Source organism: Trichomycterus rosablanca, chromosome 2, assembly GCF_030014385.1.
Source record: "Trichomycterus rosablanca isolate fTriRos1 chromosome 2, fTriRos1.hap1, whole genome shotgun sequence".
In the NCBI taxonomy this organism is placed as follows: Eukaryota; Metazoa; Chordata; class Actinopteri; order Siluriformes; family Trichomycteridae; genus Trichomycterus; species Trichomycterus rosablanca.
Window position 1 is genome coordinate 4,631,850 of NC_085989.1, and position 17,846 is coordinate 4,649,695.

Genomic DNA, 17,846 nt, shown 5'->3' on the forward strand with positions numbered 1-17,846 from the left:
CACTACTTAGACAGCGATTACGTCGATTACGTCACTGCAGTTTTCGATTACTAAGCTAACACAGTTAGCCTCGGGCCACTCAAACCAATGGGCTGAGGCAGCACAACCCGCTAGCATGCCAGCTAACATCTCCCAAAAGGGTGACACTTGTACACCTTTATACAAATTAAAAATCTATGAGAATTTATTTACATTTGAAAAGAACTCCGTTGGTTGCTCCGCATTCGTCCACCATGTTTGTATTTTTTGTGAGAAAAGTTGTGCCGCACTGAATGCTGGGATTGCCTTCACTGCTAAGGAAGCATCGGATGCTCCCTCATTATTCAGTCAGATTATGGGTTCGAATTAAGGTGCCTCAGTAGGCAGCATTTAAGGTATCTAAGAATTTAGACATGCTTCTATGTAGAGAGCTCACTAGGTTTACAGACAGACCCAGAGAAGGGGTCCTAATGTTTTGGCCCTTCAGAGTAAGTGGTCAGTTGTGACCATGAAAGGAAACAAATCGTTTTCCTCTTTCTGATTTACTTATGCATTTTTCTACAATAACAGCCTTCACTTGTGATCCTGTGTTTACTGCTGCTATTTTTGCTTGAAACCACTGAGCTCTGAATCCATCACCCCTCTCTCAATCTCAATCAAAACCCCACGGCACCGGCACACAAATAAAAGCAAACACGTCCGTCGTAAGATTATACCCCTCCTCAGAGACTATCTGCATCACACACCACTATTCCACACAGCCACTTTCTGCAAACCAGCACTTCTGACTCTACAAAGCACTGTAATTTTTCCTCTCCTGATTTTCTACATCTGCTGGCTGATAGATGTGGTGGGTAGAAACACGCACTCCCAACAATATCTGGCATACTGTAACTGTGGCTTTGGAAGATGGAAAATAAGAATGAGACCATACCAGGGTCAGGGGGTTTATTTATAATAATGACTGCTGCGCCGAACCTCTGATTTAGAAAAGACACGCGAGTTAGAAGAGGTTTGTTTGCGGTGCGGGCCGAGCCACCGGACAACAATCAGATTGCTTCTGGGAACGGGACGCTCGCTGAAGTCATTAAAGACGAGTGGAGAGGAGGAATGATCTCCAATCCAATCTGAATGCAAACTAAAGAAATAAAACAGCTCATCAGCAAGAGTATAAAAAAGATAGAGAAATGGGAAAAGTAAAAAAGAAATGGACAAAATAAGAAGCTGGAAGTGACAGGGGCACAGAAAGTATGATCTGGTGATTTATTACTTGCTTTATTGTGCGATAGTCACTTCAATTTACACTGATCAGCCTTAACATTAAAACCACCTCCTTGTTTCTACACTCACTGTATATTTTATCAGCTCCACTTACCATATAGAAGCACTTTGTAGTACTACAATTACTGACTGTAGTCCATCTGTTTCTCTACATACATTTTTAAGCCTGCTTTCACCCTATTCTTCAATGGTCAGGACCCCCACAGGACCACTACAGAGCAGGTATTATTTGGGTGGTGGATCATTCTCAGCACTGCAGTGACACTGACATGGTGGTGGTGTGTTAGTGTGTGTTGTGCTGGTATGAGTTGATCAGACACAGCAGCGCTGCTGGAGTTTTTAAACACCTCACTGTCCCTGCTGGACTGAGAATAGTCCACCAACCTAAAATATCCAGCCAACAGCGCCCCGTGGGCAGTGTCCTGTGACCACTGATGAAGGTCTTGAAGATGACCGACTCAAACAGCAGCAATAGATGAGCGATCGTCTCTGACTTTACATCTACAAAGTGGACCAACTAGGTAGGAGTGTCTAATAGAGTGGACAGTGAGTGGACACGGTATTTAACAACACACACTAACACACCACCACCATGTCAGTGTCACTGCAGTGCTGAGAAACATCCACCACCTAAATAATACCTGCTCTGTGGTGGTCCTGTAGGGGTCCTGACCATTGAAAAACAGGGTGAAAGCAGGGTAAAAAGGTATGTCGAGAAACAGATGGACTACAGTCAGTAATTGTAGAACTACAAAGTGCTTCTATGTGGTAAGTATAGAGCCGATAAAATAGACAGTGAGTGTAGAAACAAGGAGGTGGTTTTAATGTTATGGCTGATCGGTGTATATCATTATATACTGCACATGCACCCCTCTTCATTCATATATGCAGTACATCATGTTGCTTCATGTATTTATACATGAACTTTCTGAACTTTTGTACACTTCACATGTTCTGCATTATTAAATTTAACTATTAACTGTGAGAACGATGACCTTTAATTATAAAAATGAGATTTTTTTTTGCACGTTGCTATCACATGAGCAGACGAAAAGCAATCCAGCTTGTGCTGTTACTGGAGAATAATTTGCATTGGGGAGATAATTACATCACACCTCCTGCTTACTACAACAACATGCTCACTGTAGTCCACAAGCTTGGACTGGTTATTATGTGGACTGGTTTATAAGCTCATGGTGAAATAACAAAACAATATAAAGTTAAACATACCATGCTGAAGGGGTTGGGAAGGATCTCCACCAGGTTCTCTGCTGCTCGACGACTTTTGGGGGCGTCTGGAGGGCACTGAGGAGAAACAGATATAAAGGATCATACACCAGACTCTTAATATTTATAAACTTCTTTAAATCTGAAGTGTTACAGCCTGTAAGAAGTGTGAATAGTGGAAGCTTGAGTTTTACAGTGCTGAGATCTTGATAATAGGGGGTGTTGTTGATCTGGATGGGTATCCAAACTGGCGCAATTGGCTGTACTTGGGGAAGAGATGGTCACATGGTAATTGGTCGTATTCAATTACATTATGCCTCCTCTCTACTGATGCTGACCTCCACCCTGGTTGAGGAGAGCCGAGACGGACACACATCCCCTTCGACACGTGTGCAGTAGCCGACTGCATCTTTTTACCTGCATTAGGCGAGTTCATATTTGGATCAGCTTTGTGTATGGAAGGCCACACCCGTCTCTGTGCAGGTGCCATCAATCAGCCAACAGTTATGAGGTCCTGTCCAGCACCCCCCTTAAACAACAGCCAATCGTTGTTCATGTAGGCGTCCAACCTGCCAAATGGCAGAGCTGAGTTTCAACCGACGAGTTCGAATGCCAGCTCTGGTGTGCTTTTTTACCGCTGTGCCACCTGAGCGCCTCTGCTGTAGAATGCTTGCACCAGGGGTTGGGAATTCAGAATTATACCCCCGTCATAGCATTTCTCTCCATGCGTAGTGCGACTCTCTGTGAGACTAACTGGTGAAAAGATGTGCCCAGTGACTGCACATGTCACACAAGGCATGTGAAAGTCTCAGCCTTCCTTAGCTACAGCAGGAGTGGTACAAGGGGCAGGCAAATTAAATTAAGGGACTAGAAACAACTAGATTTAAAAAATGGGAAAAAAGTAAATCCTTAGCTGTTGGTAAAAGCACTTCAGTTGGTTCTGATGAGGGTCCTGATTACACATGCTGTTTTAAATGTATGCAGGAATCTCTACAATATAAAGGAAAAAAACCTCCATGCTTCCAAAATCTTGCACAGATTTTGTTTTCTGCAGTGAGTTTGTTTAGGGGGCATCTGCTGCCCTTGTTTCCATTTTAAACCGCGCTGAAAGGAAGCTCCGAGCAGTTGCCCCAGCACATCACAACGCACCCAAGATCTGCCAGCTTCCTCCTCATTAAAATGTCTCATTAAAATCTTTGACTGAGAGAAGTTTAGCAACAACGCTAAACTTCTCCGCCTGGATGATGCATTTATAAAATATTCTGATATTAAACACTCTAAACACCAACTTGGCATCCTGATATATGAGCTAGTGCACTTGCGAGTGAACATTTTATCCTCAAAGTTGATGTTAGAAGCGGATTTGAGCGAGTTTAACAAGGGCCAAATTGTGATGACTAGACGACTGGGTCAGAGCATCTCCAAAACTCTTGTGGGTGTTCCCTGTCTGCAGTGGTCAGTATTTATCAAAAGTGATCCAAGGAGGGAACTGTGGTAAACCAGCGACAGAGTCATGGGCGGCCAAGACTCATTGATGCATGTGGGGAGCGAAGGCTGGCCTGTGTGGTCCGATCCAGCAGACGAGCTACTGTAACTCAAATTGCTGAAGAAGTTAATGCTGGTTCTGATAGAAAGATGTCAATACACACTGCATCACAGTTGCAGGGCTGTTTTGGCAGCAAAAGGGGGACCAACACAATATTAAGAAGGTGGTCATAATGTTATGCCCAGTCGGTGTATCTTTCTCCCATTGTACGATAAGCCTGCAGATAAGAACAGACTGTTCGTTCTTTCTTCTATCCTTTATTCCTCACCTACAGCTCTTTATTTCTGCTGTTTCTAACGTTGTTAGAAGCTGGATACCTTCAGTGTTTCCTAGAGCTCGGTGGGAGCAGAATGTTTCTGAGACCGAGCAATTCGGCAAGCCAAATATCGCCAGCGTTCTGATCAATTTCTGAGGAAAAAAATAGACACAGCAAATTGCAATGCTGGAAAAAAAATTGATGGATGACTCAAGTTCAGTAACAGCACCCAGGGATTTCTTACAAGAGCTGCAGTCATGATGCAACCACCTCAGTCTTCATCTGAAACCATGAAACCGACGCTTCGACGTTTCTGACGTGTTTTCTGGGGATTTTTTGGTACTAAACACCAGGTATGCCTCCATGTTCGAGACGTGCTGCTGTGATAAACACCAGCTTTACCAGCTAGCAAAGCCAGAAGAAAGACAAAACAAAAACCCCTGAAAGTCCTCAGGATTACAACACGTCAAACTATGAACCTTCCTACATGTAGCAAAACTACAATTCTCATCTTGCTGCATAATTCAACAGAAATATCGTGCATGTCCAGCTCCTAATGAGACTCATTTCTCTCCCCACGACGGCCGCAATTTCTCCGCCACTCTTAAACCAAAACTTTTCCCGCTGTGTGCCCGAGCGGAACTGTGGATATATTGGGGTAATTTGGTCGGACTGTCGCGCTTAGCTTCTGAAATGAAGTCTAAATGATGCATTAGTCGCGTTTTTATCCATTCATCAAACATTTTTAAGCTTAATGAAGGACAATGCACACGCTAGAGAAAGAAAACTACATCTCTGACTTCAGCTTTACTGTAAGGACTGTTTGTTGTTTCCACAGTGGACCAACAATCCATCAGACTAATACCATCCAAGCTCCGTCACCCCCACCTACCCCCCCCCCCCCCTTCCCAAGCAAATACAATGAACTCCAATTTCATTAACAACAAGGTAATTATCATCTTTATCTGTCAGCGGGTTATGTTGTTATTTTCAAATAAAAAACATTATACTACATAATAATTAAACGAGTACACGACTGAGATGATGATTAAAATATAACGGAAATCTGATTGCAAAACCACAGGATCACTAATGGCTTCATCATTTATCCAACTAATGTTTACAAGCATTCATCGTTTATTAAAAATAGCATTAGCATCCAAATGTCTGAGAGTAATCTCAACACCTCTCCTTATTTCTAAAATTAGAAAATAAAAAAATATAATCAAATTTATTTAGTTATAAATTATATAAAAGGAAAAGAAAAGAAGGGAAAGAAAGAAAGAAAGTAAGAAAGAAAGTAAGAATGAACAAACCAACAAACAAAAGAAAGAATTAAAGAAGAATAAACAAAATAAATGAAAAAAGAAAAAAGAAAGAATTAAAGAAAGAAAGAACAAACTAACCAACAAACAAAAAAAAAAAAAAAAAAAAAAGAAAGAACGTACAAGAAAACGAAAGAAAGAAAGAAAGAAAGAAAGAAAGAAAGAAAGAAAGAAAGAAAGAAAGAAAGAAAGAAAGAAAGAAAGAAAGAAAGAGGAAAAAGAACAAACGAAAGAAAGAAAAAAGAACAAACAAAAGAAAGGCGTGTTATATTTGCGAGTTCTTACCCGGGCTCCTGGGATCTCACAGCAGGCTTCCTGAATGGCCAGAGTTGGGTCGCAGTACACCATCACCTGCTGGATGTCCATCTAACAGACACACACAAACACAACGTTCATTGTTTACTTTCTGCAGAACTGCTGATTAATGAACAGATTTATTAGCAAAACTTACAAACTTTTAGCTAATCCAATCAAACAAGAACAATTAAATAGTTCTACATGACTAATATAACACGTGGTTTCTCCAAATTCAACACAAAATGCCACTTTAAACGGCTACTGCAGTCTCTGAATTATTAACATCTTCATGACAAGCTTCTTTAGTACTAAGTAGAGACACTTTTGCTGTTATGACCAGCTGTAAACGTGATACATAGCCAGACACCAGCGTTCCTGGCTGAATGATCTCAGCCTGTTCCTCAAGGACAACGACCTCTGGTTCACTAATACTTTTGGGTTTGTGAGCTGCAACAAGTCATTTCACCTCCTGTTGCTAAACTTAGCTCTTAATTAAATGTAGAACTTCAGCCTGGGCATCACGGTGGTGCAGTTGGTACCACCAAGACAATGTTTGCCGTATATAGGTGTGACTCAAAAAATACAGTGATTGAAACAAGCAGTGTTCCAAACTACATTTAGCAATGGTCAGTAGTTTGTCTAATTAGTGCACTACTGTCATAAAAATGTGAACATAAGGATTTATACTGGAAACAAGTGTTACACTGTGAACCTATGAGGATTGATGGTTAAAACTATTAATGGCTTGGAAAAAAGCCAGATCTAATTCAAATGGTAAGCCTACTTCTAAAATCTATTAAAAACCCTCTGTTAACTCAATAGGGGGGTTAGATGTCTAGTCTCGTTTTTCAGTACTCAGAACCAACCTTTGCAAAGACTGTTCCCAGACTCCTGAACGCTCACGGCTGTGAAGTGTCATTGGGGTGTTTATGTGTGGATTTGGCAACACTGGACGTCACAAAATCCAACTATGTGATCACTGTAAATGCATTTTTCTTAATGCATTTTCTCCCCATTTTTCTCCCGATTTAGCACACTCAATTCTTGTCTTCTGCCAGTGAGAGATACCAGATTGCATCCGAGGAAAGCACGTCGCTGTACACGCCTCTTCCGCCAATCAGGGTCCTTACACAGCGTATGAAGACCCACCCACCCACACATAGTCAATGGTGGCCAATTAGTATCTGCTGCAGGCACTGCCAATTATGCCCGCTAGATGGCGCCGAGTCGACCGGTGGCAACACCGAGTTTCGAACCGGGGAGTTCAGAAACTCTGTGCTGGTGTGCTAGCAGAATATCCCACTGCAAGTGCATTTTAAACAAATGCTCCCAAGAACAACATCAGAAAGGTCTTGTTTTTTCTGCATATCCCAACTTGTTTGGAAGCTGGGGACAGAGCGCAGGGTCAGCCCCTGGAGCAATCAGGATTAAAGACCATGCTTAAGGGCCCAACAATGGCTGCATAGCAGAGCCTGGATTTGAACCGACAATCTTATGACTGATAGCCCAAAGCTCTACTCACTAGGCAACCACTGCCCCCCACAACCCCACAGAAGAGTTGGGAAGTAAGAACGTCTGAGCCATATTGGGTATTTGAAGGCCAGTGGGTGTATGCATGCTCCGTTTCAGCCATCTGACAAACCAACTTCCCAGACGTTTTCCAGACATGTTCTTATTAGTGATCAAATCTCATCCAGCAAGCTGCTTCAGGCTGATGTTAAAGTGACACCACTTCATTATTGTACAGATTTGACATCCCTAAAAGTTGTAAAATCAAACATGTTTGAGACATCGTGTAAATGGTTATTTGTTTTTACTGACTACCTGTGATGGGATCACCTCAGGCAGATGTTCATATCAAGTCTTAATGAATAGATGAGATGCTGCCCATTCACACTGCTGGTTTAAGTTAAATGCACGGGTTGAGCTGAACTGATTGGATTAGGAAGCGGCAATGATTAATAAATGATGACCGAACTTGTTAAAGCAGCGTCCTGGGATCTGATTTCATCACACTTATAAAGTCATAAGCAACACCAGCTTGTGGTTAACCTCCAGCACAAACACGTGCACACACACACACTGTGCTCACACATCTGCAGACTAAAAGCCCAGGGCTGAGCCTGCAGGCAGGTATCCTGTGCACAGGAAGCAACATTTCTGATTACAGCATTAATGATGTTCGACACCGTTGGCAAGGGGGAAAGAAGTCGACTGCTGCTTTTTCTGCAGCACAATTCCTCTTTATATTAATTCTAATGCTCTATTTGGGTGAATATATACATCTGAACACTATTTTTGTTACATTTTACTATAAATAGAAGACCACTACAATATATTTACATAAAAAAGTGTATGTCAGGCTCTACAAGGTATAAAAACCATTCATCTTTAAAAACCAGTTTGTAAACCCAGCACTGGTAAGTGAGCATTTAGATTGATTGGTAGGTATCATTAATTTTAATAACAGTCTGATTCAGGTATAAAAGGTTTCCCAGTGGTGTTAGCTGTAAGGTAAAACATTATTAAACATCATTAAATGTTTTATTTAATATACCTCCAGTATGTATATCCACTTTAAATGTACACGTATGGTCTTTTACCTATACGTCCAAAAGCACGTAAACACCTGCCCATGAACTTGTTGGACTTCCAATTCCAAATAAATGGTGAATTTGCAGCTCAAGGTATTTGTGAGGTCAAGCACTGGAGGTTGATAAATGATCCAGATTGAGATTAATGGTCCACTTAATTCCAAAGGCATTCAGTGAGGTTGAGGTCAGAGCTCTGAGCAGACCACCGGAGTTCCTCCAGACCAAACTCTGTAAAAAAGGCATCATGGACCGGGTTTTGTGCAAGAGCCTTCCCCAAACTATTGCCACAAGAAAGACAGAAAAAGAAAGTAAGTAAGTAAGTAAAAAAGAAAGTAAGTAAGAAAGAAAAAACTAAAGAAAAAAGATATGAAAGAAAGAACCAAAGAAAGAAGATAAGAAAGAACAAAAGAAAAAAGAAGGTAAGAAAGACAAAAAGAACAAAAGAAAAAAAAGAAGATATGAAAGAAAGAAACAAGGTAAGAAAGAAAGAAAGAAAGAAAGAAAGAAAGAAAGAAAGAAAGAAAGAAAGAAAGAAAGAAAGAAAAAAAGAAAGAAAAAAAGAAAGAAAAAAAGAAAGAAAGAAAGAAAGAAAGAAAGAAAGAAAGAAAGAAAGAAAGAAAGAAAGAAAGAAAGAAAGAAAGAAAGAACAAACAAAAGAAAGAAAGAAGGAACAAAAGAAAGAAAGAAAGAAAGAAAGAAAGAAAGAAAGAAAGAAAGAAAGAAAGAAAGAAAGAAAGAAAAAAAGAAAGAAAGAAAGAAAGAAAGAAAGAAAGAAAGAAAGAACAAACAAAAGAAAGAAAGAAGGAACAAACGAAAAAACTAAAGAAAGAAAGAAAGAACAAAAGAAAGAAAGAAAGAAAGAAAGAAAGAAAGAAAGAAAGAAAGAAAGAAAGAAAGAAAGAAAGAAAGAAAGAAAGAAAGAAAAAAAGAAAGAAAGAAAGAAAGAAAGAAAGAAAGAAAGAAAGAACAAACAAAAGAAAGAAAGAAGGAACAAACGAAAAAACTAAAGAAAGAAAGAAAGAACAAAAGAAAAAAAAGAAGATATGAAAGAAAGGTAAGAAAGAAAAGAAAGTAAGAAGGAACAAACAAAAGAAAAATGAAAGAAAGAAAGAACAAAAGAAACAAAGAATGTAAGAAAGACAAAAAGAACAAAAGAAAAAAAGATATGAAAGAAAGAAAGAAAGAAAGAAAGAAAGAAAGAAAGAAAGAAAGAAAGAAAGAAAAAAAGAAAGAAAGAAAGAAAGAAAGAAAGAAAGAACAAACAAAAGAAAGAAAGAAAGAACAAAAGAAAGAAAGAAAGAAAGAAAGAAAGAAAGAAAGAAAGAAAGAAAGAAAGAAAAAAAGAAAGAAAGAAAGAAAGAAAGAAAGAAAGAAAGAAAGAAAGAAAGAAAGAAAGAAAGAAAGAACAAACAAAAGAAAGAAAGAAAGAACAAAAGAAAGAAAGAAAGAAAGAAAGAAAGAAAGAAAGAAAGAAAGAAAGAAAGAAAGAAAGAAAGAAAGAACAAAAGAAAGAAAGAAAGAAAGAAAGAAAGAAAGAAAGAAAGAAAGAAAGAAAGAAAGAAAGAAAGAAAGAAAGAAAGAAAGAAAGTAAGAAGGAACAAACAAAAGAAAAATGAAAGAAAGAAAGAACAAAAGAAACAAAGAATGTAAGAAAGACAAAAAGAACAAAAGAAAAAAAGATATGAAAGAAAGAAAGAAAGAAAGAAAGAAAGAAAGAAAGAAAGAAAGAAAGAAAGAAAGAAAGAAAGAAAGAAAGAAAGAACCTGGCTTTGTGCAAAAGCCTTCCCCAAACTATTGCTGCAAGGTTCTAAGGCAGAGGTGTCCACATACTTTCAATCACATAGTGCAAGAATGGCTTACAGGATTTAAACTCCTATAAAATTAGGAGATGGGATGGGATCACTGATCATCCGTTGCTACAAACTAGGCACTATATAAGCTACAATCCTCTCTGACAGTGTTTCTCACCTCCACGGGGGCGGCGTCAGTGGCCCTCATGAACAGCAGCGTGTGTCCAGACACCGGGACGTGTCCCCGGGACTCGAGCGGCTTGCTCTCGATGGAGCTGCAGTCCACGTGGAGTGAGGCTGCAGACTTCTGTACACTCAGAGCTACTTTGTGCCAGCGCATGTCCAGCAGAGACTCCACACCCTCGCCGTTAAATATGTACACCGCCGACGAAGCACCGGGATCTGCAGCCGCCACCCGCAGTGCCAGCGTACCCTCGGGTCCGTTCAGGTCCAGTGAGAACTGAGGTCAGGAAACAGAAATACAGACAGAGATTTCATTTAGTTTCTTATGTTCATTTAAATTGGCACTCAGTGATTTGCAGCTAAGTATTAGTCCTAGTTCATTAGCTTCAAATGTACAGCTGGACATCTCAGGTCCAATTCCACCAGTGAATGTCAAGTTTTAAAGAGAGGATCAAAAAACTTCTAGACTCATCTACTGTTTTAATCCGGGCCTCACAACAACGAGATCCTGGGTTTGATTCCCAGATGGAGCGGTCCAGGTCCTTTCTGTGTAAAGTTTAAATGTTCTCCCCATTTTGCCTGCTTTCACCCTGTTTTTCAATGGTCAGGACCCCCACAGGGCCACCACAGAGCAGGTATTATTTGAGTGGTGGATGATCTCAGCACTGCAGTGACACTGACATGGTGGTGGTGTGTTAGTGTGTGTTGTGCTGGTATTAGTGTATCAGACACAGCAGCGCTGCTGGAGTTTTTAAATATCGTGTCCACTCACTGTCCACTCTATTAGACACTCCTACCTAGTTGGTCCACCTTGTAGATGTAAAGTCAGAGACGATCGCTCATCTACTGCTGCTGTTTGAGTTGCTCATCTTCTAGAGCTTCATCAGTGGTCACAGAACAATGCCTACGGGGTGCTGTTGCTGGATATTTTTGGTTGGTGGACTATTCTCAGTCCAGCAGTGACAGTGAGGTGTTTAAAAACTCCATCAGCGCTGCTGTGTCTGATCCACTCATACCAGCACAACACACACTAACACACCACCACCATGTCAGTGTCACTGCAATGTTGAGAATGATCCACCACCTAAATAATACCTGCTCTATGGTGGTCCTGTGGTAGTCCTGACCATTGAAGAACAGCATGAAAGGGGGCTAACAAAGTATGTAGAGAAAAAGATGGACTACAGTCAGTAATTGTAGAACTACAAAGTGCTTCTATATGGTAAATAGAGCTGATAAAATGGACAGTGTAGAAACAAGGAGGTGGTTTTAATGTTATGGCTGATTGGTGTATATAATCCAATACTTATAGATCTTAAACCAGCTTAAAACAGCTACATAATAAATATAAATAAAAAATATATATTTATATAAATATAAACAACTAGTGGCACAAATTAAAATTAAAGGTCAGGTTTCCCAAAGTCATTTAATCCCAAGTCCTTTATATAGGATAAAAAAGGTCAGATTTGGGTCACTATTTCCCGCAATGTAATTAAAGTATCTTAAATAACAGAACTGGTGTAATTACTGGCAGTGCAGGAGGCCTCGGCACTGATGCCTGTTGTACGATGGACCTCTGGCCATAGAGTCCATTAAAATCTTTATTGTGCCTCCTATATCGGTACTTAAGCAAAATTGGATCCATTGCTCATGAGTCCAATAATTTACCTACCAAGATCCGCAATGCTGTAAAAGCAGCTCTTACGTCCATGCAAGTACATTACAGTTTATTGAACGTACATGTGCACTACAGTCGACCATTGTTTTATTTGATGATTTTTGCACAAAGGCTCGTATTGTTCGATTTCTATCATGCAGCTGCTGTAAGGATCTGTAAAGATTCTTCTATACCTGAGGGTATCCGTGTTCATCTGAGATTTGGAAAAGGTAGACGTTTTCCCTCAGACTCTTATTCTTCAGCAGCACAGTGAAGACCAGTGTGAATTCCTCAGGTAGTCCATGTGGAAACACCTCCCTGTGTAGAGATGTGAGTAAGAAAAGTAAGATTATTAGATTGATTCATGAACAAAAAGGAATAAAGGAAATGTGAGGTCATATGCTCATGAGTTAAAGCCGAGATATAATTTGAATATGCAGCTAGATAATAATCCAAAATACAATACTAAGATTAACTAGATTAGTCCTGACATGAATTCGGAAGTCGAACCAGCAGGCGGCACGGTGGCTACGTGGAAAGCACTGTCGCCTCACAGCAAGCAGGTCCTGGGTTCGATCCCCAGGTGGGGTGGTCCGGGTCCTTTCTGTGTAGAGTCTGCATGTTCTCCCCGTGTCTGTGTGGGTTTCCTCCGGGAGCTCCAGTTTCCTCCCACAGTCAAAAGACATGCAGGTGAGGTGAATTGGAGATACAAAACTATTGTTTAGGTTTTCTTTATGTAACGATTAGCTCTCACTGTGGTTCTATCACATCCTAAAGCCTTAAAAATTGCTTCGGAACCCATTTTAACCCATTATAACCTATTCTTGCTGGATTGTGGCTTAATGTTCAGGTAGAAAAGAGTGACCGCTTGATAATAAAGGTGAATTGTAGGATTTATATCACACGATGAAGGCTTAAATCATTAAAGCCTGGCTGTGTTTAATTTACATTTACATTCACGTTTTTGGCATTTAGCGGATGCTTTCATCCAAAGCGACTTACAGTACTGTGACAGTGTACTGTCTAAGCAACTTAGGATTAAGGGCCTTGCTCAAGGGCCCAACAGTGACAACCTACCTGGCAGTGGTGAGGTTTGAACCAGCAACCTTCTGATTACTAGTCCAGTATTTTAACTGCTAGACTACAACTGCCCTATTTGCCCAATTTGCTAAATACATTTCCTGATTTAATTCGTTGGGTGGCACGGTGGCTACGTGGAAAGCACTGTCGCCTCACAGCAAGAAGGTCCTGGGTTCGATCCCCAGGTGGGGTGGTCCGGGTCCTTTCTGTGTGGAGTTTGCATGTTCTCCCCTGTCTGAGTGGGTTTCCTCCGGGAGCTCCGGTTTACTCCCACAGTCCGAAAACATGCAGTCAGGTTAATTGGAGACACTAAATTGCTCTATAGGTGAATAGGTGTGTATGTGTGAGTGTGTGTGTATGTGTGTCTGCCCTGCGATGGACTGGCGCCCTGTCCAGGGTGTTATTGTGTGCCTTGCACCCATTGAAAAGCTGGGATAGGCTCCAGCACCGCCCCGAACCTCTACGACCATAATTGGATAAGCGGTTGGGAAAGTGAGTGAGTGAATTTGTTACCTGGTTAAATGAGTAACTAATGGGTTGGTTTGTTTTTTTTATTACAAGTGGGGTATGTATGTTAGATAAGTATTTTCCTAAAAATGTGTTGCATTTTTACTCAAATGTACTTTGTATAACATTAAGTTTTGTTTAATGATCTGAAATAATTCAGCCCAATAAAAATACAATAACAGAGCGAATCAGAAAGTTATTGGTTTCTTTCACACCACACTATGTCAGATGAGGTGTTAGACTAAATAAACTAGGAGTTCAGCACTGCTAAGTCGACTAGTCCGGCTAACAACCCCTGACTTACACGCTGTTTATTATAAATAAGAACTTGTACATCCATAACACAAAGTTACACGCGTATGTGTTGCTGTTGCGCAGAACCTCATAACCCCTGACCCTGATTTTCATCGAACACACTGTTGGACCGACCTCATTTCTATTCCTACCGCTGGATAAATCTGTACAGGTCACGAGCGGCGAAAATAGCGGAGTGTTTACTACAGCAAAACTGCTTTCTTACAGCCTCAATCATGCTAAACTCAAACACACTACATGGGTCACGAGGTGAAAAAATGCATAAATATGTAGGCACACACATCCACGCAGCAGGATGTCTCACACACACATACACACACACACACACACACTAACGCAGCAGTAAGCAGCTGGTTTGTGTCTTTACAACAGACAAGCATGACAGTGATTTACAACAGACTGGAGAAATTCATGGAAATAACAGAGCAGCTGCCAACCCAGATCTTTTCTTCTAACCACACGTGCACACACACAAAAGGAACGAGAGTTCTCATTTTCTAAACTTTGTTTGTTGACACGGTTTCTGTTGCCCCTTTCCGACTCCCGCAGACGAACACACACCTCGGTAGCGTCTAATAAATCCACAACATGTTAGATCTGATGACAAAACACGATGACAATGGGTAGCGCCTCGATTACAGGTTTAGTCTGAGCTGACGAAATAACCGGCAATCAAGGGGCACGGGGGGGCAAAACGCTTGTGTATCGCCTGCACTAATCAGAGCTCGCTTTAAATCAAAGAGGGGAAAAAAAGAGAGACAGGGAAAAACAGTAAAAACGCAGCGCATTAATGCAGCTGGCGTCCCGTGTTAGGTAAACACGTCTGACAGTTTGAATTGGGAACGCGAGCTCTCCGGGGCCCTGTCTCCAAAAAAGACAAGTAGGATTTGGAGCTCGAGAGAGTTAGTGTGGGGAGTCAGCTTCCAAATGAGAAAAGCATCTAGGGCTCGGTAAAACTCGTCCTGATTGAGTCACAGACTAATAGCTAAAAGCGTGAGAGTGCACGTCAACACGTCGGTCCATTTCTCCACCTGGGAATTTCATATTTTGTAAAGCATGAAACTTTTTAATGGACAATTTTGCCTGCAGTAACTGCAGCGCAGTCAAAATGCCGTGTCTTGCTCATAAAAGTAAAGGAAGGACTAAGACCTACATTATTTTGTCAGCATAGCAGATCAAATCATGATGCACCCACCACCATGCTTTTCCTGGCAGATGCTTTTATCCAAAGTGAGACAGTGTATTGCTGTCACAACCATAGTATCATTATTTACAAACCATAAAGCAAAAACTTGCCATGTTTTCATTTGTGGACAGTAAAGCTTGTGGTAAAGAATTGTGGTGACTTATGAGGAATGTAATCATACCAGTCAGGCTAGCGTGTTTTTTTAGATATTTACATTGACATTTTAGGCATTTAGCAGACGCTCTTATCCAAAGCGACTTACAGTACTGTAACAGCATATTGTCTAAGCAATTGAGGGTTAAGGACCTTGAACCAGCGACGTTTCGATTACTAGTCCAGTACCTTAACCGTTAGCTACAACTGCCTACTGAAAGTCAGTATTTTAGTTTTTTTAAAGTCAAAATCCTTATGGGATGAATAAAGAAATATCTATCTATCAATCAAATATTATTACGGGATTATTGGGATAAAAAACAGTGATCTATCTATCTATCAATCAAGCAATCAAATAGTATTATGTACATTTTTAGTTAAATTTTCTTATTCCTTGTACATCTACACTTCATTCTCATAACTGTAAAGCAGGATGGATAATGCATCACAATAGGGCGATGGTAACACAGTGGTTAACTTGGGCTTGTAATTGAAAGGCTGCTGATTGTACCCTCACCAAGTTGGCACTGTTGGATTTTAGATGTTACAGCCTTGTGCATAACATTGAATTCTCATTGACTGTTTTGCTATTTTGATAAATAAACATGATATTTTATGCATATTTTAGAACATAGTTTTAATTTATTTGGCTACCAACATAGTGCGAAAAATATTTCACACATGAGGATATGTTACTGTAGTATATCTAATTTGCATATGCAATATCGATTTCCTCAGATGGCAGCAAGGTGCTCTAGTCCAATACCACTGGGACCCAGGGTGCATGGACAAATGTTTCCAAGGATGATTTCTGGCTTCTGTAGCGCCACCACTGTTGAGCCCTTGAGCAAAACTCTTACCTCTCAATTCTTTGGACTGCATTTGGTAGCTTTGGATAAATGCACACCCTACAAGCCATAAGAGGAAATCCTCATTCGGAGAACTTCTGCCTTGGTGGAACCATAAAGTTGAACAGTTGAGGTTCATTGGCCTTGATCAGTGCCTCGTCTAAAGCAATCTTTGCTTAAACTCATAAACTTTCACTTACTTTCACACTTAAATCTCATAACAGCTTAAGATGGTTTGCTGGTTTACGTGGCTTAGGCTGGTTTAGCTGGTCTCCCAGGGTGGAAAAGCTGGTTCTCGATTAATCTTGCTAATGGTCAAGCAGGTTTTAGCCAGATCAAGACTACCAGCATCATACTGTCATCTAAATCTATTTAAACAGCCTACCAGCTTTACCATCCTAAGCTGCTGAGGCTGGCAGGGTTTAGAAGGGTTAATAGGATTTTAATGTTGCGTTTTACACAATTTGGTTACATTCATAACAGAACATGTACTTACTGGTTACAAGGGATTCATCAGTTCAAGTTTTTAATGTCAAACACAGTTTGGACTGTGGGAGGAAACAGGAGCTCCCGGAGGAAACCCACGCAGACACAGGGAGAACATGCAAACCCCACACAGAAAGGACCCGGGCCGCCCAACCGGGGAATCAAACCCAGGACCTTCTTGCTGTGAGGTGACAGTGCTACCCACTGAGCCACCGTGCCGCCCCTAGCAGGGTTAATAAGGCTAACAAAAAGATCACTGTCTTTTATCCTAGAAATATGTTTCATAAAATGTGTTGCATTTTACTCAAGTCTTCTGTGCATAACATCATGTTTTGTTTAATGCTCTAGAATCATTTAATAAGACAGATATGAAATAACAGAGCGAATAAGAAAGAGAACGATTTCTTTCTACACCACAGTATGTCAGAAATGGTGCTAGACTAATTAAACAAGGAGTTTTCGGCATTGATTAGTCGACTAGTTATTTTATCTTGTAGATTCTAAATAGGAGCTTTTGCACATCCATAACACAAAGTTACATTGGTATGTGTTCCAGTTTATTTTTGTCTTGTGTTAACATTGTTAACCCGGCTAAACAAGCAATCAAACACCATACCAACACCAAAAACAAGTGTAGGGATGTAAGGGTTAACCAATCAGCTTGTCTCAGCATGAGCCCACAGTTTCTGCAATATAAATACTGCACTGACCAATTGTGCCACTGAGTCCCTAAACAAATACTTTCAATAATGAAATAGCATGAATAAATATCTACAGAGCAAACCTGCCTATTATTTTTTGATGGCCAATAAAATGAAAAGTTTTCCGCAGTGTAAGTAGGTCATAACAGACCACGGCGTATAGAATAACATACCGAGGACTTTTCCTGACGAATTCTCAGCACTTCCAATCTGACTTAATAGCGTATTCAAAGCAATCAGCATTCACTTTAACTCTCTGCTCTCATTATTTATTTATGACTGTCTAAAAGCTTTCTTCCAAAAGTCAGCCAGGGGACAGCGACCATCTCATCTCTATCAAAGAGCGTCCGTCACATGATCACATATCTGTAGACAAAACAGCAAAGTAATGAGAGCACGTCACTTAATACATCTCCGTTTTTCCAAGGACGG

General features: G+C 40.5%; 1 protein-coding gene across 6 annotated transcripts in view; it reads right to left on the reverse strand.

Moving 5' to 3' along the window:
* col16a1 (collagen, type XVI, alpha 1) overlaps positions 1-17,846 on the reverse strand; it is a 111,083-nt gene that overhangs the window by 70,021 nt on the left and 23,216 nt on the right. For all 6 annotated transcript variants that reach the window (XM_063010294.1, XM_063010279.1, XM_063010305.1 and 3 more), the window contains exons 5-8: positions 12,333-12,456; positions 10,474-10,755; positions 5,900-5,980; positions 2,491-2,565 (exon numbers count right to left, since the gene is read on the reverse strand). In XM_063010294.1, the coding sequence (XP_062866364.1) occupies positions 2,491-2,565; positions 5,900-5,980; positions 10,474-10,755; positions 12,333-12,456 (562 nt within the window). The remainder of the gene's footprint in view (positions 1-2,490; positions 2,566-5,899; positions 5,981-10,473; positions 10,756-12,332; positions 12,457-17,846) is intronic.